Source organism: Filicampus tigris, chromosome 8 (assembly GCF_054856515.1).
Source record: "Filicampus tigris isolate MCC_2025a chromosome 8, RoL_Ftig_1.0, whole genome shotgun sequence".
Taxonomy (NCBI): domain Eukaryota; kingdom Metazoa; phylum Chordata; class Actinopteri; order Syngnathiformes; family Syngnathidae; genus Filicampus; species Filicampus tigris.
The window spans coordinates 19,400,346-19,426,372 of record NC_141224.1 but is presented as its reverse complement, the minus strand read 5'-3'; the positions used below and the strand labels follow the sequence as shown (position 1 = coordinate 19,426,372).

The following is a 26,027-nucleotide window of genomic DNA, read 5'->3' as shown; positions in this document are numbered from 1 at the left end:
CCTACAATCATTCAGCACTAAATGATGCCCTATGACTTGTGGACACTTTATATTTGCCATAGCAGTTTAAATATAAATTAAGATTAATAACTGGTTGAAGTACCAAAATAAGTGTTTTATGTTACTTTAGGAAATAGGATGTGAGAACGTCAAGTATTTCTGAAGTAGAGAAACAAAAATGTATATCTGGCTCTCAAGTTCATTCCAGGCAGTATCCTTTTTAGCTGTCAGCCTGTGATTTGTTTTACTCCCCTGTTGAGGTTATGTTGCTCCCACAGATGAAATCACCACAATCTCCTACTGACTCAAAACTGACCTGGCAAGATTCAATTTTTTTTTTTTTTTTTTATCAAAACGCATACACTGCGCTTGATGTTGTAAATAGACTTGCAAGCAGGGCACAATTCACAATTGCATACCTAAAGCATTCTCTCTTCTCACCAACCTAATTCATCAATCCAGTCTTGACTCTAACATCTAACCACCATTGTACTGCTCATTCCCAGAATGGAAACCCAGAGGCTGAGGAACTAGTTTACAGCCACTATGTCATCTGCAATGATACCCATGAGACTCTACGCTTTGGCCAGGTGGACACAGATGAGAATGTGCTGCTGGCAAGCCTCCACAGCCACCAGTACAGCTGGAGATCCCACAAATCTCCCCAGGTAACACAAACACACAAAAGCTGGGAAGTACCTGACATCTCAGAGCTCTGTGGGTTTGATACTTTGCACAACGTCTACACAATTTATACACTTTATATTAATGCATGCCCTAAGTACACATGAAGAAGCAGCTGTGTGGGTTATTTACATCACAGCTTTGCAAAGAATTGGTGCTGGTGTAGACTGCCAAGTGGTCATTATTATAAGGTATATCAAAGATGTTTGCAAACAAGGCCTGGGCATTTGACGAAATTTCCTTCAACAACTGTGATGAAAATATCCAATTGAGTGATTGAGTTTTTTTAATCTTGTTTTTACATACGTAGATGTATATGTATTAATTTATATGTATTTATGTATCATGGGTGTGGCACCATTCCATCACATTACTTATATCAATTAGAGCGCAAATCATTCCCAACCACAAATATAGTAAATTATGATCCCCAGAAAGCAAACTAACTAGTTTGCTTTTTGTTTACTTCAAGCTTAAAGTAGAAGTCAACGCAAACGTTTTTTTTCAAGAATTTGTTCTATAAAAGCCCACTATTTGAAACAGGGCATTCTGATAAATATTGCGTTTGTGGAATAAGTGTTAATCCACCTGTTTTTAGCCATCTCTGGGGGCGGCCATTTTCGGCCACGACTCAGATTCAGAAAACAGGTCAGCCGTGATTGGTCGTTGTGAGCAGTTGTGATGTCATTTTCAGTCGACAGAAGACAAAATGGCCGCCCCCAAAGATGGCTAAAAACGAGAGCATTTTGCTGCTTAAATTATATTCCACAAACGCAAAATTAATCAGAATGCCGTGTTTCAACTAGTGGGCCTGCTGGGAAAAATATGTTTGGGTTGACTTGCGCTTTAAGTAAGGTTTCTGGTTTGTGTTTCCGCCATAGGGTATGGCATCATACCATACTGATTTTACACAGTATGTTCGCATCCATTCATCCATCCATCCGTTTTCAACACGACTTGTTCTCATTAGTGTCGCGGGTGAGCTGGAGCCTATCCCACTGACTTTGACACGGGGCGGGGAACATCCCGAATTGCTCTCCACTCAATCACAGGGCACACAACTATTCACACCCAAGGATAATTTAAAGTCAACTATTAACCGGACTTGCACATTTTTGCAATATGGAAAACCCACACAAGCAGCAGTAGAACAAGCAAACTCCACACAGTAAGGCCCGAGCTGAGATTTAAACTCTCTGAGGCAGACATGCTACCAAATACTTGACCCTTCTCCCAACTTCCCGTTTCATTGCAGAAGTAATTATTCTGTTAACTGATCATTTTATGGTTGGGTCCGTCTTTTGCATACAGGCAGTTGGAACTCTTAACAGTAGCTGTCAAAATTGTGGTTTGATTTAAATCTGTTCATTTGGTACTCGACAGCTTTTGACAATCTAAACTCAAAAAGGTAAATACTGTTCCAAGCCGAGCGTACCTTGTGGTGGACAGAGTGTTTCTTCAGTGTTTCTGTCTGTGCCCAGACAGTGTTGGTAAAGAAGATTGATGATATTTAACCCTTTGCGGTTTTGTGGTTGAGTGGAGGGTGGGCTTGGCTGTTCAGAGCATAAATGTGTGGGCTCGTTGAACACATGTACGCTACGACAAGTGTGAGAAAGTCAACTTTGAGTCAAGACATTGCTATAATTACTCACAGTAAGTCAGTAAGTCAAGTTGTATTAATCATTCACTATGGTTAAGCTGTGCTCTTACATCATTTCAAACACCCACTTGGGAACTTGCAATCTGGCATATTGGCACGGCAAACATCACATCTCATGTCTGAAGTGAGTCAAAATGACCTCTGTATCTTCAAGATGTCTCTGAAGAAACATTGTCCAATGATAAATAATGCGATTCCAAGATGCTTTTGTCATGTTATTTTATCATGCGTTTGTGATACAGCATATTAAATATGTGTTCTCAGGATGAGCATGATTTGTGAAAGTAGATAAATAAGTAAGCGCACGTCTGCCAAAACAATCAGCTAACTTATTAAGCCTGATGATAAATGTGTGCCCATATGTCCGCCTTAGGACACACACTTCATTATTTTTCAGGGTTACACAAATAATCAAACTGATAAAAGAAAGGGTTGTATTTCCTAAAGGACTGCTAGGAGGTTTGTTTTTGTTGCTTTTGCAAATCATTTCCCAACAGTCTTGTAATTGGTTGTGCTATTTTGCTTCCATCCCCATGCTGCTTCGGAGAGTCTCGAAAACAATTGAACATGATGATACGTTAATCCCCCACAGACAAATCCGCTCTCGTCACCGTGCAGTAACTTGTGTAGTGGAGTACAATGTTACTTTCTTTGACATTACTTGTGAATTCATTTGAATTGCTCATGACTTTTGCACGCCTCATTCCCTTCCAACTGCAGACTCAGTTCTTTATTTTTCTTACATCACCACCACAATGCCAGAAAAGACATTTTAGTTTGGGACTCATTGTGTAATGCTGTTCAGTTTTGCTCTTTAAAAAATAATAATACCATACAGAAAAATCTATTGAAGATACTAAACACTGCACAGAGTAGATCAGAAGCTAAAAAGATTTATCATTACATCTCCAATCTAATCACAAAAATGGAGGGAACTAATACATTGTGTATGAAGCAAATAAATTCATTCAAAAAGTATATATTTAAATGATAATGATTAACATTTTAAATGGTTTTCTAATAGTGATGTCATAGAGCAGGGGTCACCAATGTGGAAAACCGTGAAACAATGACTAAACCTTTCTTTCGCAGAAGCTGTGGTCAGCAATAGCTTTCAAAAAGACACTCACACACATACCTACTTGCTGATGGCACCGCACCAGGCCCCGCATTTGCGTGGACGCAGACGCTACAATATGGATATGTAATAAACCTATTTTCTGTGCAATTTATTTTAATGCCTGCAGTTTTTTTATATTGAAGTGTAAATGTGTATAAAGCATTTGTGAGGTTATTTACTTAAAGGAACACTTGGATGAGCTTAACATTAGGCACTTATATCAAAGGTTTGCATGTAAAAATGACATCAGTACTATAATGCTCCCCCAAAAGACTGTAGTGATTTATGCGCACACGAACCCCGGTTATATTTTCCCCAGTCCCCCTTCCCTCCCCGGCTAACAGTAGAATAACGGTACAGCTAATAGCAACAACTAGCTTCAGGCCTTTAAAACAAAAGGCGTTAGCACGACAACGTTAGCTCCTTACTGTCCGCGCAGCGTGTGGAGGTGATCATGAGCCTGCGTCTTCATGTCGCGTGGTTGCCTCCCAAGCAGTCGCATGCGTTGTCCGACAGCGCTTGCAGCCGCGAGAGTGAAGCGGCGTCAGAGTGAGGTAAGACCTCATCGAACACCAGGAGTGTCTTGAACGTGCGCAAATGACTCCATAGCCGAGTGTGGCCGCATTGGAACGCGCCATTTCGGCTGTTACCTTCCAAATTGAACGGCGTGTTGTCGGTCAAAAAACTGTGGCCATTCCTCATCCAAATAAATGAGCACGTCCACTCATTCCCACTTCCGCCTCTGTAAATATCCTGATTGGTGTTAAATGCCTCGCCCGTGATCAGCAAAGAAGCAGTGTTGTTTTTTTTGAAGCAGTGTGCACAACACCACCACATCCACCGAGCATCCAGTGTCGCACTCACAATTTTTGATGCATGTAAATTGGGTTATGGACTCTGCCAAGGAACAGATGCAACTGTAAGGCAAGGTAGCCCTGTACTAATCTGCTCCAAAATTAATCTGCACAGTCTCGACTTTTCTAGTAGCAATTTGTTTTCCTGCTGCTCTCAATCTCCTCTCAATTAAAATGTCTCCTTCGAGTGTCCAATAGCCACATTCAGTCATTCTCCTCCGTTGGTGTTGTTTTTTAATACAACTCATTCCGACTAATTCATTAATGTTCCGTCGGTTTCTGCTGTGTCCCACAGCCCAATTTCGAAACAAAATATCTACCACCACCTGAAACACAGGCAAATAGAGCTTGGACAAGGGCAGTAGCGGTGGAAATGCAGCATTATTTACAGTACTTGACCTGTTCTCACCTAATAGATGTGCTTGTAAAGAGTAAGGAGAGAAGGCAATTCCTTGAAATGAGTGCAGCAACTCCTTTTGCGCTTGTGTTCAAGGAGGAGCGTATAGTGTTAACGTCTAAAAGTGAAGTGAGTAATGCATCCGAGTCGGAGCAGTTAAAACCAGACAACACTTGCAAAGATGTTGACATACTTCTGGATATCTGTCACTTCTCTCCCAAGGAACTCTCTAGCAGTGTTTTCTCAGTGAAACGTGAACCTTGACTCAGGTCACACTCCCTCTCAGTGCTCCTGTGTTTTTTTTTTCTTACTCCTGTTTCTTCTGCCAATCATAACCATGAATTGCATTAAAAAGGATAAATGAGGCAGTCACGTTCTTCAGGTCGGCTGTTACCTGACCCTTACGCACACCTACACAAAGTGATCAAATGTGTCCTACAGTCTGCAGACTGTCAGCGCTCAAAGTCTAGTTTTGCTAGTCAAAGCCCCGCATGCCTTCACACCCGAGCAGTTACCAACCTAGGCAATGTATATTTATACTGTATCATAGACTGCGAGCCATCTAGTGATTAACAACATCCATTAAAAACTCATCACTGCGTCGTGCTTTGCATACTTTTATATTTAGAAGCACTTAACATCGATTCCTCTCACACTCCACCCTGTTGTTTTTCAGGACTCTGGCGTGTGGTGTGGATAGTTCAAATATCTGGCTACTCAGTTCAGGAAGCAGCCTGGCTGATGAAAATCCTTGTGGTTCTTGTGGTTGAGCAGGGAGAGGGGCGTAGAAAGCCCCCAGGATTTTGGGCTTTCAAGTGCCTACGAGGAATGATCAGAATTCAAATTTATAGTGATTTACTCCAGCAGGCTTCTATGGTTGACTCTTTGTAGTGATTGCTGTTCCCCTAAAAGCTTAATAGTTAGAGAGTGAGCAATAGTGGTCATCGGTTCAATCCCCAGACTGACAATATAAACCGTTGTGGGAAAATTGAGTGTTTTTTGAGTAGAGGTCCTTCATCACAAACTGCTCCAGTGGAGCTGCTACTTGGCCTAAAGATCACACAGCGGTAGTACCAGCAGCCCCAGATGATTTAACCGCCCACATCATCAGGACATAGACAAGACAAAAGAATATTGCTCTATTTGAACCTTACCTACAAACAATTTTGGGGGGGACACAAAATTCTGAATACACAGTACAGTGGGTATAGAAGGTGAACAGGGAAATATGGAAAGAAAAAAAAAAGTTGGTTGCATTTGATTTGGTTTAGAATGACTGTTTTTGGACACCACTATAATTTGGTTGAAATCAGTCAGTCGAGACGTGGAAACGTCAGCTTTAATTTGATAGGTTTTCCAAAATGAATGTATTCACCCTTTGAGAATTCAATTTTCAGTGTCTCAAAGGTATTCAGACAAACGCACATCATATAGTGGAACCCAAGTCCATTGTGTTTCCTCCCTGGACAAGCTTTGACCGGTCTTCAATGCAGCCATCTTGACTTACTGCTTGTTTGTGGTTCTTGCTGCATTCACCTTTCTCTTCAGCAACGGAAAAGTAGTGGCTCTCAAATTGTTTGGGTCTGGGGACCCCTTTTAGGGGAGAAATTGAGAAATTCCAATTAAACGTTACCATGTTCACCGCTATATGGCATGCAGATTATTTTTTTCTTAATGTTTTAACCTAAATATTCATGGCCCGTTAGAAAAAAAGAAACTTATATGTTCACCATTGTATGGCATGGGCATTATTTTTTTCTTAATATTTTAGCCTAAATATTCATGGCCCGTTAGAAAAAAAGAAAAAGAATTCAAATGAATAAAATTGAGTATTTATCCCAACTTTGAATAGAGAGGAGCTGGTTTACAAAACCACAGTCAGTGTTACCAACTTTGCGATCCGGTCAGTATACTTAGTGTTTCGTGACTTTTTCTTTTTTTGTTTAGACTAGTCAAAGTGCATAGAAGATATTCTTGTAAAGAAAATGTTTGGGTTGACTTGCTCTTTAAGACCACAGGGTTAAAGTGTTTTTCATTTGTGCTTGTTGAGTGCTATATAAATAAAATTGAACTTAATTGAATTAAATTGGGATGAAACGTTTGTAACTAACATGTCCGCCAATATAAAGTAATGATTGATTCTACATTATTCTATACACATTTTCACAACCCTGATTTGTTCACCATTCAACCTTTTCAAAAAAAATAAAAAAAACACAGTCCAATCAATTCCATTCCCTGGTGCCTTAGCTCTACTTCTACAGCCAAAACTTCATGAAAAATACAATGATGACAGTCAGTCTCCTTCATCACCACCCCCTTTTTACTGTTTTATCTCGGTATTCTTAAATCCCTCTCATCACTCTGAATTCTATCAGCTCAATATTTACTTAGGAGTGTTGTTTTTTTCTCTCTGGTTTTCCCTGATATTGTATTATAACTCCATGGTGTGTATCAGATGAGCCATTGTTCTGTCATGGCTCCTAGTATGTGTATATATGTTTATGTGTTGAAGTAATTCAACTCCCTCTGTAGTTTGTCCCACAGGAAGTGCTCTTTTTTTGACATGGGGAATTAATTCAATTATCATGTTGATGAGAGTTGAACTTTGAGAATCTTTTTTTTTTTCCTTCATAATTTTTTAAACATGTCAATCTGTTAGCATTTTAAAAATGAAAGGATGAAAATATTTGCTCTTCCCTGCCAAGTCCCTGGCCTTGAATCTACAACAAAGGGCTGTAGCTGTGTTTGGGCAGCAAAACCATTTCTGGTCAAACTCCATATGACAAAAGTCTCGTTAATGACTCTGCCGCATTGTGACTCCAGATTTAAGCAATTGAGATCCATCTTCCAACAAGTTCCTCGAATCATATTGGGCCATGATGTCAGCCACACAATAAAGTCTCCTACTGTGACTGAAGTCGTTTGTTTTGACTCTACTCATACTCTACTCCTATCTTTTTTTTTTTTTTAATTTTGTCAATGCTTTTTTAAACACTGTTGAAATTATTTATTGAGTGTGTTTTTGCCACACCCGCAACCAAGCACAACATTTTCTTGTTTTGTACCCAAAAAAAAAAGAAATGATCGTTTGAAGAATCGGGATTTCAATTATTACCCAAATAATTGTGATTCATATTTTTTTTGGAATCGAGCAGCCCTACAATAAACTAGTTATACCTCTCAGTTGCATTTGATGAAAAAAAAAAAAACAAATTCTATTGAACGTTGTTTACACCACATTTGTGTGGCAGGATTATGTTGTTGTGGTGAACGGTTAGAATGCACATCAAAGTATTTAGTAAGTTTACACCCAGAATTGTAGTAGATAGATAAACCATCGTTCGTATGAATTAGTGCTTTATTTGCCTGTAACTTGCTATCCTAGAATGCCAACCTGGGCCTGACCTTGTTAGTTTGTTAGCTAGTTTTTGCACTTCCATCCCACTGTTATCTAACATTGGGGCATTGTAATATGTATTTCCGTGTATTGTGATAAGTTATCATGCAATCAAACATCTATGGGGGCACGCTGTGAATTTGATTATTACTTTTACTAATAGTAGTAGTACTACAGTAATATCATTTAAATTATTCCTATTATTTTGTGTGTGCGTGTGTGCGCCTGTGTTTGCACGCATGTGTGCACGTGTGTATATGGTTTAATTAGCTAATAATGGCTTTGTACTATGTAAACAGAAGCAGAGTTTTTTGGCAGATTTTCTTTACAAAACAGTGTTATCTTCTGAAGTGTGCTGCTTGTTTGATGCTTGGTGAAGTTGTTGGCATGGTGGAGGCGTGTTTGTGTTTTCCAATGTCATTATTCAGCACAGTACAATTGATTGCAACAATCATGTTGGAACTCTCGCTGAGCTTTGTTTTTATCCATTGGAGCGACTTTTTCTATCAACGTCATCACCCCCAATTTTTCAGCCTCTTCTCACTAGTTATGTCAATTGCCTTTATATTTGTTGCAAACGCCTTCTGTGTCTGTGTCTCTTGGAACTCTGGAAGCTGTGGGGCAAGGTTTGTGATTCTTCAAGTTGAAATGAGAGAGAAAACTGCGGAACTATATTAGGCACGCACCACTTAGTGTCTCCCTGTCAAGCATAGCGTCACACGGACTTGCAAATCTGTCCTTTGATGGTGTGATGCCATGCTTGTTTTGTCAGAAAGGGGGAGCCATGGAGAGAAATATTGCAGACAGATGTTAGCGCAACCATAGTTCCCTTGTGTTACACTGGCGAGCCCTGACTGCCGTGGCAAGGACAATGCTGGCTCTCGCTTTTCATTTACTGTCGTTTCCCCTCCTCCTGCCATTCAACATTGTGTTTCTCTTCCAGAGCACAATCATCCAAATTCTTTCATGTTCTTGTGAACCTGTTTCTAATTTGTTAGGTGGCTAGGCCAGCTAAGTGGTCTCAATCATTCCACCAGGAAATACATGCCACTGCTGGTCCATAATAGCATTTGTAGCACAGACTATCATCAATCCATATGAACTGAATTCATATCATCCTTACAATTCATAATGTTTTATTGTAGCAAATGTAGAGCAATTTACATCGTTTAAAAAAAAAAAAAAAAATTTAACCTACTTCCCCAAACAAATGTACAATATGTCACTAGGCATGATGGGAACTTAAGTTTCTGCTGTAGTGTTGGGCAAGTTCACGCTCAGCATCCCATATTTATACCTAATTGCATGTTTAACCCGTTAAGGCCTAAAGCGTCTGGCTCAACAGCTCCCCAAAACCTAAGGTCGTGTTTGGATTTACCCTTGAAAACCTTTAGTTTTCCCAGAATTCCAACACCTCCAAAATAATTGATATCTCAGCCCTGTAGCAGACAGAAACATAATTCCAAAAGAATTTGAGAGCTTAGACGTGGCTTGCACACAGACCCGAGTTTATTCATCTTTACTGTTTCAATCGATCAGGCAAAAATAAACTGTCGGTGCAAGAGAAGCACTGTTTTTAATTTTAAAAAATCGAGTGGTAACTACAATCCTCTATTCTGTTACAAAGGCATCGATATTGTCATTGTCTACAACCATATATCTTAAAGGGACGGTGGGGCAGGGATGGCCTCGTTTTCACTAACAAGTTCATTTTATATATTTTTTTATCAAGAAAAATGAAAAAAGTTGTCATTTTCTATTTTATCAATCAATTTGGGAGAAATGAGGAAATAAGTGGCTCTATGAATAACACCCCTTCTTAATGAGCAGAATGGCTGCGCCCCCTACCGTTCTATCTTTGTTCGGTCGGAGTCACTGGGGGGACCAATTCCAAACCCTCCATTGGAAATCATTGTACTTTCATTGCTTATAACGTCCAAAAACGGCGATCAATTGGCACCAAAATTTATGTGGACATCTCTACTAATGCCCACTTCAACATATCAAAAGGATTAACCTCTCCGTGGCTGATTTATATGAGAATGAGGAAATGTGGAAGTCAGCAGAGCTACATAGGCTGGAACCAGTGCACACTGCTTCTTTGCTTAAAAAAAAAAAAAAACTGCTTCTTTGCTGATCACGACAGGTGAGGTATTAAACACCAGTCAGGATATTTACAGAGACTGAAGTGGAAATGAGACGTGCACATTTATTTTATTTTTCGTTACCAAAACATAAAAAATAGAAAAGCCTAGCTGGAATTTGCCAATAAAGGACAGTGACAACCCTCCAAAATGTTGTCTGGGCTGATGAGATAAATGAACCTTTACCAAAGTAATTGGAAATGCAAAATTTTGGAGAAAGAAATGATCTGCTCATGATCCCAAGCTCATCTGTGATACACAGCGGAGAAAATATCATTTTTGACTTGGGCTTGCATTGATGGGCTCACTCATTGTCACTGATAATGTAACACATGATGGCAGCAGCAAAATGAACTGGAATCTCTTCATGACCATTTTGTCTGCCAATTGAAGAAAAAGACGCCAGCTGAACTCATGTTTGGGTGATCTCTCATCATGCAGCATGATGATGAAACAGTCCTCAAAGACAGAAAGGAGTTCACCAGGGGATAGAAGAAGAACGTTGCGAACTTGTCAAGTCAGTCTTCCAGACTTTCACACTTCTTTTTTACTTGCTAAAGAGCAGTAAATATTTTATTATTTGCTTTGGTCTATTTTTAAATCCGTTTGTCACAGTAATTTTGCTCACCGAGAATATGGTAATTCATGCTATACAGTATATATGAAAATAAAGACATGTTCTAAGTTGTGTATCATATTCAGAAGTGAATATCTTGGAAAAAAACTTAAATGTTCTCTTGTGTAATGCGGTGGTTAACAAATGTTTACAATTGTTTTTAATAACAGATGCAGGTAAACTTTTCCCAATGATTATTTTTGGGCGCCGATTCAGAATCTGCCCTCGTTTTTTTTTCTATAGCATGTTTTAATAATAATAATAATAATAATAATAATGATTTAATAGCAACAATATAATATGTTAATATATTAATATACTTATCAATATTTATAAATGAAGGTTTAGCTTCAGCAACAGGTGGATTTTTTTTTCCTGAAACCTCATAGCTATAAATTACAACGCAAGTTAAAATCCATATTGCGCAAGCTTTTATAGACACATAAAGCCATCTCAGATTAAAATGTGCTGTTGACCACGGTTATCTTTTAATGTCAAACTAAGCACAACTAAAGAAATTATACCCACAGTTTTGTTTTGTTTTTTTTTGGGTTTTTTTGAGTAGCGTGTATAATGACAAATCATTAACATAGAGGGGTAAATTATTTGTGATATTTTTTCCTTTTTTTTTTTTGTCAGTAATATGTGAGTTTGTGCAAACCGAGGGAGGAAGGGACTATTTACCACAAAGTTGATCATCATTGCTTTGGTTATGACTAAGTAAAATGTGTCCACCATTTACAGGAGTCCTTGTAACTAATCATTTCGCCTGAGACTGGATAAAATGACACAGACGTTAGACATGACGTAGATCAGTGAAAGCATCTGCTTGTTTGATTGACTCATCAGTTATTATTAGCATTAAAAGGCGAGTGTCTCTCAGAAGTTACCATCATTTCTGAACATGTCAGTCCCGTGTTATTTTATGCATATAATTTCCGTAGCAACCACAAAGATCTGTGTCATGTGGTACCAATCTTATGAGGCCATAGGTGGTCCCAGTTGTATCTGTGTCGACTTTCATGCCATCATGGTGACCCTTCCATATTTGGTTTCGGAAGAAAAAAAAAAACATAAAAAGGTCATCGTGAGTTAATCATTGAAATAAATGTGTAAGCACTAAGGCATTTATACGTATCAGATAAATAAATACATCCAGTTCCATGCTATGTTGATCAAAGCTTTGTCATGAATGTGATTTTGCATTAAATGCAAATGAATCATTCATGACAAGGCTTTGATCAACATATCTTCAACTATTCATGAATCTACGATCTAGATAATGAGTCCACCCTTTTAATTTTCAACAGGCACCCTTTATGATAATGAAGCATGAATTGTCTTTTAGGTCCAAGGTCAAGGACAACTTGTTATATATTTTTTTTTTTTAAAAGGAAGAATTCTTATAATTTCAAGCATATCGTTGTGCTGCTGCGGTTGCGACTTTTGGCTTGCTCCATCAGGGGTCGCAACAGTGAGTCACTCGCATGATCTTTTTTTTCCACAGTTTTTACGATGGATATCCTTCCTGACACAACCCAACCATATTTTATCTGGGCTTTGGACTGAGTTACCCAATTGATTTGTTCAAGATTCCTTTTAGCATCAGAATGACGTTTTCCTCCAAAACAATATTTGTCAATGTGTACACACTAAAATATATATTTTTTCTGACAAAATAATGTTGCAATGTTGTAAAAAATAGTACACTCCACTGAAAGGCTATCAAAACTTGATAGATTTTTAAAAGATAGAGTTCACAAGAATTCAACCATGGGTGAGTAATCATCATCATAATATTCTAAAAAAAAAAAAACAACTAAAAGTTATTTGTTGAATAATGAAGGGGAAGTCAACCCAAGCATATTTTTTCCAGAATATGTTCTCTGCAGCCCCACTAGTTGAAACAAGGCATTCTGATTAATATTGCGTTTGTGGAATATGAGTTTAGCATCAATATCCACCTGTTTTTAGCCATCTCAGATTGCAGTCATTTTGTTACTTCTGTCGACTGAACATGACATTGAAGTTACTCAGTGCTCAGATAACGACCAACCGTGGCTCATCTTCAGAAAACAGGTGAGCCGTGATTGGTCGTTATCTGAGCCCTGAGCAACTGTGATGTCATTTTCAGTCGACAGAAGTGACAAAATGACTGTCCCCTGAGATGGCTGAAAACGGGTGGATTTTGCTGCTTAACTCATATTACACAAAAGTAATATTAATCGGAATGCCTTGTTTCAACTAATCGGCCCTTCATCAAACATTATTGAAAAAAACATGTTTGGGTTGACTTCCACTTTAAAAAGTTTCGTTTTCGAAAGCCCTGTACTCATAATCTCCAAATGATTTGGAATCGTTGATGTGTTACAAAGCCAGGAACCTTCAGACAAACATGGCCCTAACTCAGTGTCCAGATGGCAGACAGTATGCAGTTGAGTGCATTCACAGAGTGAACATGTTTTGTGTGATTACATTGAACCATTTGGTTTCATAATCCTCCAGTAGATCATTGTGACACATACATTGTGCTGGGTCCAGTTATGTGCTGGAAGCTAACTAACCACAATCATTTAAGCATAATCACAATACCCCCGTATGGATTTGTGCAAAAGAGAAATGGTTTGAGATTTGAATTTCACATTTATTTCTCACTCAATATACAACTTTGAAAACTCTTAATAAACTGTAATATTGAAGATTAGCTTTTGGCAAACGATTCCACTCAGTCGTGCACAAGTGATGAAGTTCATTGGACAAGGCAGTAGATCAATCATTAGGACTTGGGCTTTGGGCTGAAAGGTTCAGCTTGTTGGTGGACACATTGGTTGTCTGATTCCCAACTACTGTTGAGGTGTCTTGAAGAAGGCATCACTCCCACTCAGGCAGGGCCGCTGATACCCCTTTGGGTGCCCTATACTGAAAAGTCAGATGGTGCCCCCCACTCCACCCCAATATTCCCATTTTTCATGGCCTGAAATGTTTGTATGTGTGTGTGTGGGGGGGGGGGGGGGGTGTCTGACGGTTAAGTAGATACATAGTTACTAGTTAGTTACCTGTTAAAACGTACTTAGTAACTAAAATTCAATAAAACAAAAAAAAAAAAGTCAACGCAATGTTTATTTTGATATATTTCTCTGTTCTTTTCTCTCTTTTTACTCTCACTTTTTGATATACTTAGTTTTGGAATGCTAGAGGAAGCCTGAGCATCCACAATTCAAATCCAAAGAATAAGAAATGTGAGTAGATCAAACGCCATATGACAAAAGTATACATGTAATATAAATAGTTACATTTTTTTTTTTACGTATTACGCATTACGTATTATTCTGAATACGTAATGCTGGTACACGGTGCCCCCCACCGACGATGGTGCCCTACGCACTGTGAGTGCTCTGCGCAAAGGGAAGGCGGCCCTGCACTCAGGTCAGCTGAGGGGCTCAGCACCGTTTTTCCATGAAAATATGTATGAGAGTCTCTAGAGAAACTAAAAAGTTGGCAAGGGTGAGAATAAATTAGGGCTTAATTAGGTAATTAACTTTTCACTCCAATTGTCATTTAGCTGTCAATCACAATGCTCTTGGCCTGATTGTTACTGTTGTGTTGGCACCATTTCTTCTACAATAGTGCACAGCAGGTCACTTTAACCCATTAAAGCCTGAAGCCCCTCGTGAGGAATCTCTGTAAAACCTACGGTCGTCTTGAGGAGTCACCCTCACAAACCTGACATTTTCGCCACCTACAAAATATCTCAGCCCCTGTAGCAGGTAGAAACATAATTCCCCCAAAATTTGAGAGTTTAGACATGTGGCTTTCACACAGGCTCGAGCTTATTAATCTTTACTGTTTCAATCGAAGATGCAAGTGAAGCACTATTTTAATTAATTAATCATAATAATTATTTGGTCAGAATAATAATTAATAATTAATTAATTGATTAATTAATTAATCGAGTGGTAAATACCATGCTGTGTTCTCTTACAAAGACGTTGAAATCGTCATTGTCTACGATCATTAACATTAACCATACATCATGTTTGGAATTGTTTCACGGCTTTAAAGTCCGCGAGCGTGTTGTCTATATCACTGCCGTGACTTATATGCAGAGCTCCCGCGATCGACTGTGCCTCCATTACTCCTCCAAAAAATTCTGGATCTCCTACGACAACTCACGACACCGTCACATGTATATTCTGATGCCTTTCATTGGCTAAGAGACCGAGAATTAGATTAAAATAAGAAAATGACGTATACGCTCTCCGGCTTTAAAGGGAGAAACACTCAACAGCGCTCCTGGCTTAAGGGGTAGAAACGCGGTTAAGCACTCCCCTCCTTAAAGCGGAAGTCAACCCAAACATATTTCTTTCAAGAATATGTTCCCAGCAGGACCACTAGTTGAAACACGGCATTCTGAATTAATTTTGCATTTGTGGCAGCCATTTTGTCTTCTGTCGACTGAAAATGACATCACAACTGCTCACAATGACCAATCACGACTCAGATTCAGAAAACAGGTCAGCCGTGATTGGTCGTTGTCAGCAGTTGTGATGTCATTTTCAGTCGATAGAAGACAAAATGGCTGCCCCCAGAGATGGCTAAAAACGAGTGCATTTTGCTGCGTAACTTATATTCCACAAACGCAAAATCAATCAGAATGCCGTGTTTCAACTAGTGGGCATGCTGGGAACATATTCTTGAAAAAAAATATGTTTGGGTTGACTATCCCTTTAATGGGTTAACATTCTGTTACCCCCCCAAAAAAAGAATGAATCTTGCAACAATAATGCTTTCTCTTGGTAGGGTTCTGCCTTTATTGAATGTGAGTGCAAGTTCTGGCTTGATTCCTGGGCTAAAAGCCACCACATGTGGCAAACTCTCTTTTTTTCTGTCACAAAAGTTGGATAAGTCAGAGAGGCAAAACAGCTTTGTATTTTTCATTCTTGTTGTCTTACGTGTCCAGTTGGTGTTTTCTTGTTTTTCATTGCTTGAGTCAGAGCTGTGATGACTTAGACGTAGTCGCCGTTTGAAGTTTGAGGAGGGACACTGTTATGACGTCTGTCTCAAAGGTCAAGTTGAGCCACGAGCGTGATAACGTGCACTGAGAGGAGGGAGGGTCGACGGGGTTAAAGGAGAGAAAAGTGTTGAAATAACAAAACAGTCCTCACAGATGGTGCTGAGGCACAACACAGACTTCCAGTAAGTGGACTACCAAACAATTTGGATCATAATTAAGTTCAGTCCAGCCCTTCTCAACGACTCACTGAGACTGAAACTAATACTAAGAATGTAAAGCAGGCTTTTAAGTTGACTGCAACTTAAAAGGTCTCCATTTCATACCAGGCAGCTTACAAAGCGGCTCAAACTTTAAGGTACTTTATTCTAATGCTTGTGCTGCTTTTAGGGGATTATGTAGTAGTTCTCCACCCCGAGGCTTAACCATAACTTCCACCACCTGGTAGTTTACACCACTTCGCCACTTTCCCTGTGATCAAGCCCACAGGGAAAGAGATCCTAGAAATTATGTCACTTCCACTCACCCGAAAGGAAGTAGAGACAGTCTCAAATAAAGTGAATTCAGGCTTTGATTAAGAATGTTATTGTAAAAAAATCTGCCTTCAAACACTGAGCAACGATTGCAGTGGAGGCAAACATAGAAGGTCTTGACCAGGGCTCCCCCATGCTCTCTGACCCGAAGAGAAATTTGTTTTTCTTTAAGAAAAAAAAAGAAATAATACATTGCCTAAAAGTTCAGGACATTAAAGTAACGTGTTAATCTTTAAAAGTAGTTCAAAACCACTCAAGAGTGGGAGTATATTGAAGCCAGCCGCTGTGTGTTTTCGCCTCTTTCTCTCGGTCCCCTACGCTCTTTACCTTTCTGGCAGTCTGCCTCTTGTTCTGTGACCGAAGCAAGCTGCAAGTTGTGGTGGCGGCAACACTAACACAGAGAGTTCACTCAGGTGGAATGTCAGCCTCGTTGCCTCCAGAGAGGAGCGGGCTTTAGATCTTGCATGCGTATTTATGATTCAGCTCCTATCATTTCACGATAACACTGCGTTGTTTGACACATGAGCTCTCATCATGTCACGCTCAGAACAAAAATGTGGACAGTCACTGAATGACCTTACTTTAGCACTTAGTGCGTCAATGAACTGGTCACTAGTGATAAACTATGGTAATACAGTATGTTCTTTGTTATATTACAATTAAAGCAAAATGTCACTTTCTGACTAAAATCGCATTGCTCCGCTCTCTCAACTCGATATCAGTTTGTCAAATAGAGCCAGCAGAAATCATAATTTTGTCACGTCAAAAAGATTTTCTGTACAGCTTTTCCTCATTACGGTCACGGGTGCATTGGAGCCTATGCGAGCTGACTTTGAGCTTGATGCAGTCGGTGTACGCCCTGGACTGGTGCCCACCTGATTCGTACTTATGGACTGTCTCCAATTGTTATGCAAATTGGAGTTTCAAGAAAATGATCATACAGTATTTTACCTCAAACAAGCGGGGTTGACCTGATAAAAGCGAAAGTTCCTCCAAAGGCTGTAGTCATGTATACAGCTGTATTCAGGCCACCACTGGACAATTTTTTGTCATTAGTTTTTTTGGGGGAAGGGGCAGTTGTGAGAGGAGACTACCACAGTTATTTTTTGGAAAACAGATATTGGAGGAGTAGTATATATATTTTTTTTCGTTTTTTTTCCCCTCCCCAGTTTTCCCAGTGCATTTCTAACAATTATACATGGATTTTTGCTATTCTTGGGCCGGCACTTATTTTGTCCGTCTTTAATTAAAATGGCATTTTTGTCATCCATCTGGCGAGAAAGTGTGTGGTCCCCACAGTTGCACTGATGGAAAATAGGGGTCCCTCTATCACTTAAGTTGCGTATCCTGCTCTACATCGCTACATACCGGTAGATGAGTGTTGGATGGCCACCACATCCCAACAAGGAGGTGGCAGCGTGATGTTTTGGACGAGAGTGGGTTAGTAGACCACTTTGGGCCACTTCAAGGGATCAGAACGACCTAATAAATCTTTCCTGCCATAGAAGGACTATCTGTGCCTTCCACAGTACCTTAATACTCAAGCAAGACAACACACCATCATGCACTGAAAAAAATACATTGAATCTTTAGCTGCGATGAGTGTAAGAGTAGAAAAAATCATCGTGTGGCCACGGTCATCCTCTGACCTCAACCCTATTGATAATCTGTGGAGCATATTTCATGAGGACAAATAGTAGTTTAACATCCCAAACAAATCTCAGGGGCAATTATTGCATCCTCAAACGAGAGACGGACAGAAAATATCGATGGAATCACAATGTCAATGGATAAGAGCTGAGGTCATATCGAAAAAGAGCTCCTTGTTATAGTAAATTTTAGGAACAACGTGTGTTTTCCTAAAATAATTTACCATCGACCACTTTTCATAGCGCCTGATAAAATGCATGATTTTGATCGGTCAGCGACAGAAGCAGCACAGTTCATGTACAGTACTCACCAACCATTTAGTTGGCTACGTCTTTGCAATCCGTTTGTATTCAAAAGGATTCCTTTACAAAGGGAGTACGTAGTCTGATGTTTGGATGGACGGCCACGTTTTTTTCTATTGTTCTTTATTTCGTTAAGTTGCGGTGTAGAACATCACTGTATCATACAGAGAGGCTTTGATCGGCTCACTGTTAAGTCTGCAAACACACAATTGAGTTGTCAACCTCATCAATATTGCCATATTGAGACCCCTGTTATCCAATGCAAATTTGTTCACCATCTGTATATTGTTCTGCTGACGTTGTGTGTTTGCAGTCAGGCACACACACACACATACGCGCGCACGGCTGTGCTCCATGTTGAAGTGATGGATACGAAGCTGGAATGGTTGAGGGCCAAACTATCTGCCTCCTATTTCGATGTGCGCGGAACAGACTCGTCCACGTCCATCACACATGCAGCCAGCCACCATTAGCTTCCACATCAGCTGTTTTCCACCAGCCAGTTTATTGTGTGTGCCTCCTTCTATTTTTGTACAGCAGCTTGCCTGTTCTGCACCAGTAAACAGGAACTGTGTGTTTGTCCCCCTACCAAAATCTTTTAAACAAAGAATGCCATTGTTTATGTGCCTTTTTCTTAGCAATAAATAAAGTGCAAGGCAAATACCCTCTGATGTTAAGTGTGCCTCTGTCTTTGTTTTTGTGTGTGTTTTTGTCTGTGTTGCAGCTGCTCCACATCTGCATCGAAGGCTGGGGTAACTGGCGCTGGTCTGAGGCTTTCAGTGTGGACAATGTGGGGACTTTGCTCAGGACCATTGAGTACAAAGGACGCACAGCCTCACTCATCATCAAGGTGCTGCAGCTTAATGGTGTCCAGAAACAGGTACAGTACATGTCTGGCGGGATAGCTTTACAGTGACAAGAACATGACAAATACTGTAGCTGTTTATTGTTCAAACGTCCCCCTTGATTTATGACGTATTAATAAATGTATTTGGTTTGATGATTTGTTGATGAAAAATACATCTTTGCTGTTGATCTTCTGTGTAGTACATTTATTTAGTTTTTAATAAAAGCAAAATAACATTGACAATACTTTAACTTCACGTTCCAGAATACAACTCCATACACACGACTCTTCTTCTAACCTTCTAAAAACAGACCATCTGAAACATGAATGGAGCTCCAACAGTATTTAAATAACATTTGCATAGCGTAGTATCTATGTTTAAATTCAAAATCAGGTCACATCCATCACATGAAATGGTACATTTTAGGATAAAACAAAAAGCAGAGGAAAGTTATGTAATTTTATGTTATAGGTAAGAACTACATTTTTATTATGACTATTTGTTATAGCAGACTGTTCTTTTTTTAATGTATGATTTTCATTTATCACGCTTAAGATCACTGACTGTCAATAAGACTTTATTTTTCAATACTGGTCTTGGTTGTCTGTGCTACTGAGTTGACCTTTTTATTTTGCTGTCTACCAATAGAAGCAACATGAAATATCGTGTGCCCACTTAGTCCACATCACAGGCAATGACAAACCATGAGCCATCTGTATTTGCATTTTTCCACCAACAATCATGTTGTAATTTCCACAAATACAAAACAGTCAGTGTATTTTGAAAAAGGCACCATGTCATCAAACTATAGTGATGACACATGCACTTGTTGACAGTGTCAATGACCCAACATGTCTCCCTCTTGTCCTCCAGACGGAGCAGACTTGGTCCGTCACATTTTTTCTCACAATCCCACACACTTCATCCATCTTTTTTCCATTGGCTCAAATGATCTGCTCAGGGTGTTGGTCTAATCCAACTCATAACGTCAGCGTGAGACAGTGGGTGGCTGCTGACAAAATTAATTACTCTTTCCCTTTTTTCACAATAAACCCCCACTACTCATCAGCTGTGTTAAAGAAGTTTCCCACTACTGGTTAAAACACTATGTAGGTCAGACCTTGGTATTATATGGCAGGCAGGCAGGCCCGTCCAGTCTCTGACCGACCCTTGTGAAGTCGAAATAAAATATTTTAAAAATACTAGTAAGAATCCCGTCACCGCTTTGGAAAGTAATTTGCCACCCATGATTTATATATGCAATGTCTTCCTTTTCTTTTCTTTTTTTTGTCACATTGAGGCAAATTGTATCTCTTTCACTTTCACTCGCTTTTAACCAGACAATTCAAGTTTGAAATGATAGTACCTTGCCAGCCAATCACGGGACACATAGAGACAAACAACTCGCATGTTTTTAGAATGTACCCGGAAAAAACCCAGGCAAAAACAGGGAGAACATGCAAACTCTGAACTTCAGAAGTGTGAGGTGGTTTGCAAACTATCTAAAATGTATTTCTTCTTGTTCGCCAAGGGGGCTACATTTTCCTCACCATTTGTTTGGGAGCAGTATTATGTTTAAAAAGAAAAAAATTGTTACAGGTTGATTCTGCATCAGAATTTCTTCAACTGATTATTTGTGATAATGCATGAATCTACGATATTTGCTGGTTATCGATGAAGGTGTACTATTTGGTGCAGCTTCAAATAGTTTTTTTATCAGCCTCCATATTGGTCTACCGGTGCCTTTGTAATATTTATATTGTGTCTATGTTTCCCTCCGCAGGTGATAATCTGTGGGCGGCAGGTGATGTGCAGCTATCTGACTGAGGATATTGAACTGCGGCTGGTGCAGCACTATGTTGGCCCTGATGCTCAGACAGTGGTCAGAGAACACTGTGACTGCCTGGAGGCAGGGACCAAGTTACCTTCCTATATTCTGGAAGATGTTGAACTGACAGAGTTGTGTGTGAGGGCCAGAGGAGATGACGAGTGGTCCCAGGATGTGCAGCTAGAGAGGAAGGACAAGGGCACCAGCAGCTCTGTTGTACAGGTAAAATGTTGCAATTCGAGAGTAGTCATCAGAAGGGAATCTCTCATGTCAAACCTCAGATTAGTTCAGACTTTAAAACAAATGGCAAAATGATAGAAATAAAGGAGAATATGTTGGGTCAAAATCTTGCCATCATTTTAAGCTTTTAACAGTAAAAATCTACCTTCTCCTTTTTGCACTTTTCTTCTCTTGAATAAATATCCTTAAATAAGGTCCTTCTTTTCAGATAGGTGTCACAAAAAATACACAGAAAAAACATGGTTGGATACTCAGATGGATGAAGTAAAATGAGTGTCACGTTGTATGCAATCTCTTTTGCTGCTATTAATACAACAGTTGTGATTTTAATGGTGAAGCAAATGTTGCCACCCGTATTTGTTCCTTGAGACTTGTTTTAAGATCACACAAATCCAGCTGTATTGGTGATTTGAACATTTTATCTGGCTTTACAATGGTTTGTCAATAAGGTGGTACCCTCTGGCACTTTTAACCCCAAGCCTTGATAGCTTCAAAGCACACCAGAAGCATTTTGGCCTTGAGGATTGAGTAGCAACTTCCTGTATAGCAAACTTAAGTTTTGATTGGACCATCAGGCACAGAAATAGACTCCTACTGTAACCCTCTCTTCTGACAGTATGCAGTATATACGTTATACACAATCAGAGTGCATTTATAGTTTACTGCTCCATTCACCCCTAAGGTAGAATGTGCAAGGCAGGCAAGCAGATAACCACACATATTGCACAATCATATCTTTACACCCATTTGTTGCTGTTTCCTGGACCACCAACTGTGTGCACATCTTCTGGGTGGCCGCTATGGCACATCACTTGAGAACAAACCGTGATCATCCCCTGCAAATGTGTTCCATTTTTGTAGTCTGTTACCCAAAGATGTTGAGAGGCCCAAAATACAGTTTATGCTCACTCATAACATCACTAACTATAAACAGGAAACACTAGCTGATATGTGGGCATTAGCAGATGCTTCAAAGACACTTTCACACCACTGAATTAGCACCAGATGATCTCTGCCTCACTGGTCTGTGTTGCCACTGAGATTCTTAGTTGACTTGTTCTCGGCATGCTCCGTTTTTGTCTGTTGTTTTGATGCGTTATGAGCCCCTTGCCATTCTGCCACCACTGCTGACTGCACTCCACTCCAGCCTCTGCTGTTATCGCCTCTGTACAAGTCAGACATTCATTCAACATTCCCGATTGTCTCGTATGAACTGGCTACCTTGACTGAGCTGTGGTTAACTCCCTCATTTTTTGCTTCACCTTCTGGCAACATGCCCGTGTTGCATTTCCATCCTTCGTACCACATGCCTTCCATGTCTCGACTGTCTAATTTTTGGCTGTAAAGCACTGGAGAGGTTATGATGATCTTCCCCATGGTCGGACGCTGCCATTTTGACAACTTTATTTTCATGTTGGACTCTTGGTCGGCCCATTCTTTCCACTAATGAAAGATTACATTCTTAACTACTACTTGAATACATTGAATGCATTGTCATCCCAATGTTTTGATAGAGTAAATGGCTCACGGACACAAAATGAATGAATGAAAATGTTCATTCTAGGCCTTTAAAATTGTGCTTATCTAAGAAAAATATCTGCTGAGTCCAGTGCAGTCAAGTCTAATATCGAGTTTGGCCCACTAAAAAGTATGTTGCCTTCTTTCAGGTTCCATGTTCTGGTGGTTCTTTGCTCTTTGTCTGGTGTAATCTCATCATTGTTGAGCCTGATTCCCATATGCAGCAAAGAGTGGTGAGTGTCCTAGATTTCTACTTCAATTGTTTTTTGTTTTTCTACATTGTGATGGAAAATTGAGTGGCTATCTCCTATCTTACTGTTATTGCCTTAAAGTGTGTGTAGTGTCATTCAGCCTTTTATAAACTTATTTCTGAGGCGCAATCCAGTTCCCGTATTCTTAATCAGATAATCAAAATCACAAACACATGACCAGTGACCTAATGCTGTAGTTTTCCTGCCTCTGTGTCTCTCTGTCAAATATCATTTTTATAATATGTCCATTAATGGATGTATTAAAAAAAATGCCTTTACAAAGATAATTGTAAAGTAATTATAGAATACAATATAATACAACAATGCTGAAAAGAGTTTATATATTGTCAACATTTGCACATGCTACCTAATACAAAAAAAATGTTGCATTTCTTTTGAATGATTGTAATGCAGGTTATACTACATGTTGTTCTTTTGTTTTCACAGTACTTGATTGTGTCTTCATTAGACATTTTCTATTGCGAGAGGTTACCTTTTTTTTCATTTTTCTGTTTGAGTCCTATTCTTAGCGCTGTGTGAAGGCAAGTAAACAAAGAAAGACTTTTATTTCACGACCACTGTGTTTTTACTGTGAACGCGCCAGTAAACCTCTTGAATCTTGAGATTCTAAAGGATCACTTAAGTGGCTGATATCTGTTTCAGTCAGCCCTGTACTGGTTGGATGACGTATCCTTGATTAGAAAATGATTTGAATGATGCACAATACTGTCTCTATATCGATTTCCACATTCAGGTTGTTTTTAGTCCGCTGTTTGTCATGAGGAGCCACTTGCCAGACCCAGTAATCATCCACATAGAAAAGCGAAGCCTTGGACTGAGAGAGAGCCAGCTGGTTCTAGGACAGGGCCACCAGGAGCCCCTGTTCAACACTGAAGCAGACCTCACGCATCACCTCACTTTTCAGGCCAGGTAAATAGTAATTCATCAAAATAATCATGAATAAAACCCATTCAGCATCAAACTTTCCATTGTAAAGATTTATGCAGTAGTAAAATATTAGACACGGAAAAAGAGACATTTGTCATGTTCCTTATCATTGTGGCAGATCATTAAAGTTTTAGGCTTGTTTTAAGTGTTGTTGCAAAGGACAGTTTGACTCTTTTTCTGGCTTGTTATACTTCCATCTAGTGTAGTGGGAGAGGCCCTTAAGATTTTGTTGCACCACATTTTAGTTTCTGTTAGCCAACATTAGCTCACAATCCAGGGAGATCCAAACACCATTTCAGGGGAGCAGGAAGTGAGCTTGGCAGCAGAAACCCAACCTCAATTCCAACATGTCAGGCCTCACTATAATTACCCCTAATTTACATAAAGGCTCTAACAGAGAGCAGGTTTTTGGTCCCACCTTGGCTCTGTGCGAGTTTTAGTGGAAGACGGGATGTACAGTACCACTCGCGTTCATGTGGATATCCAGTATCTCTGTGTGGTATGTTAGGTCAGTTAGTTATGTACGCGTATGTGTCAGATCAGGTGTGACAGACATCGCTTCATCATGGACAGTCACCATTGTCTGCCACACCCACTAAGTCCGTTTGTGGATGTGTGTGCGTGGGTGTTTGTTCACTTGCTGAAAACATCCTGTAAGACACTGCATACAGTTTGCCGTTGAAGATGAATGTCATTTGCATCGGCATTTGCCCTCAAATAATTGACCATGCATCTGTAATTCATCTGAAGGAAACCTAGTGTAATAACATCACTGGATAGCATCATCATCATACCTCATGTGTCATGTCACGCATGTATAAATGTCAGTTGCTTTGACTTTCAGTAACATTGGTGTTTATGTGTCAGTGTGGGTGGCCCCTTGGGAAATTACTACCAGATGTATACAGTGTATGGTAGCTACTCCTACCGTATTTGTCATCTGTGCATGAATAAACTGTCGTGTTTTGAGAATGAACTGAGGGAAGTTCATTCTTTTGGTAGCAACTACTGATTGAGTGTAATTGACTCCCCTGAGAAAGTTTTTTTGGGGGTGGGTAGTCGATATCTGGTCACAAGTTTGTTTTGATTAGTGCTGCCTTAAAAGAACCACAGGAATAGTGTGTGGACTATATGAGGTATATTTAGCTCCTTGTTGTTTCAGATAAGTCTCAAAAAGATTAAGCAGAAAACATTTCAGTGTCTCTGTCCTCCTGGCTTGCAACCGCAATGATCCTTGTATTTACTGTGTCCCCTGAATAAACCATGTCTCACCACACGCTTCCATTCTCCTTTCCCTGGTAGCCCAGCTCAGTCCATGCCTCATCCCTTTCCATACTCACAAATGCACTCGACAGAAGCCACAAGTGGGAATGTACCTTTACCCGTGCGCGTGCACACATATGTTAACCTCAAGGATGGATTCAATTTTCAATGTTCAATGGTCAACGGTTCATCTTTCCTTCCTGTAATTACACATAGTTGCGGGTTATAATGGACAGCGCTGCGGGTGCAACACAAGAGAGACAGACAGGTCTTAAATACAACCACCATGTCCTGATCAGGTCATCTAGGCAACCACAATAGAAAACCGAGGCTTACAGTCAGAAGCCTCAAGTTTAACCCCCCAGGAAGTGTTTTGAATAAAAAGCTTCCTGTCAGCACCTTGTCCCTCTCATCTTTCTTGTCCCAGTTTCATAAAACACGAACCCCTCACTTCCTTTTTATAGCAGAACGGATGCAATTTATTAACAACCATAACTGCGCACTTTGTAGGCCTTTGTACCCTATACCATTACCGTAACTTCCTGTGATTAGCACTCATTTTTTTGCAAAAAAAATATTCAATATTGTCTACACGTACAAGAGTCGATAAAAAAAATTTTGTTTACCAGTACCTAGAGGTTGTTAAAAAATAGAAAGGCGTATTTACATTTGAACATAATATTTCCTGTCTAGTGTTACAAATTTATCTAATATACTTTGTAAAATGTATATATATATAATGTCTGTTTTTTGGCTTTGT

General features: G+C 39.6%; 1 protein-coding gene across 4 annotated transcripts in view; it reads left to right on the top strand.

Moving 5' to 3' along the window:
- The window catches only part of vps13b (vacuolar protein sorting 13 homolog B), a 333,295-nt gene that overhangs the window by 284,546 nt on the left and 22,722 nt on the right, over positions 1-26,027 (top strand). For all 4 annotated transcript variants that reach the window (XM_086037277.1, XM_086037279.1, XM_086037278.1 and 1 more), the window contains 5 exons: positions 507-668; positions 19,096-19,251; positions 21,003-21,269; positions 22,955-23,038; positions 23,811-23,986. In XM_086037277.1, the coding sequence (XP_085893403.1) occupies positions 507-668; positions 19,096-19,251; positions 21,003-21,269; positions 22,955-23,038; positions 23,811-23,986 (845 nt within the window). The remainder of the gene's footprint in view (positions 1-506; positions 669-19,095; positions 19,252-21,002; positions 21,270-22,954; positions 23,039-23,810; positions 23,987-26,027) is intronic.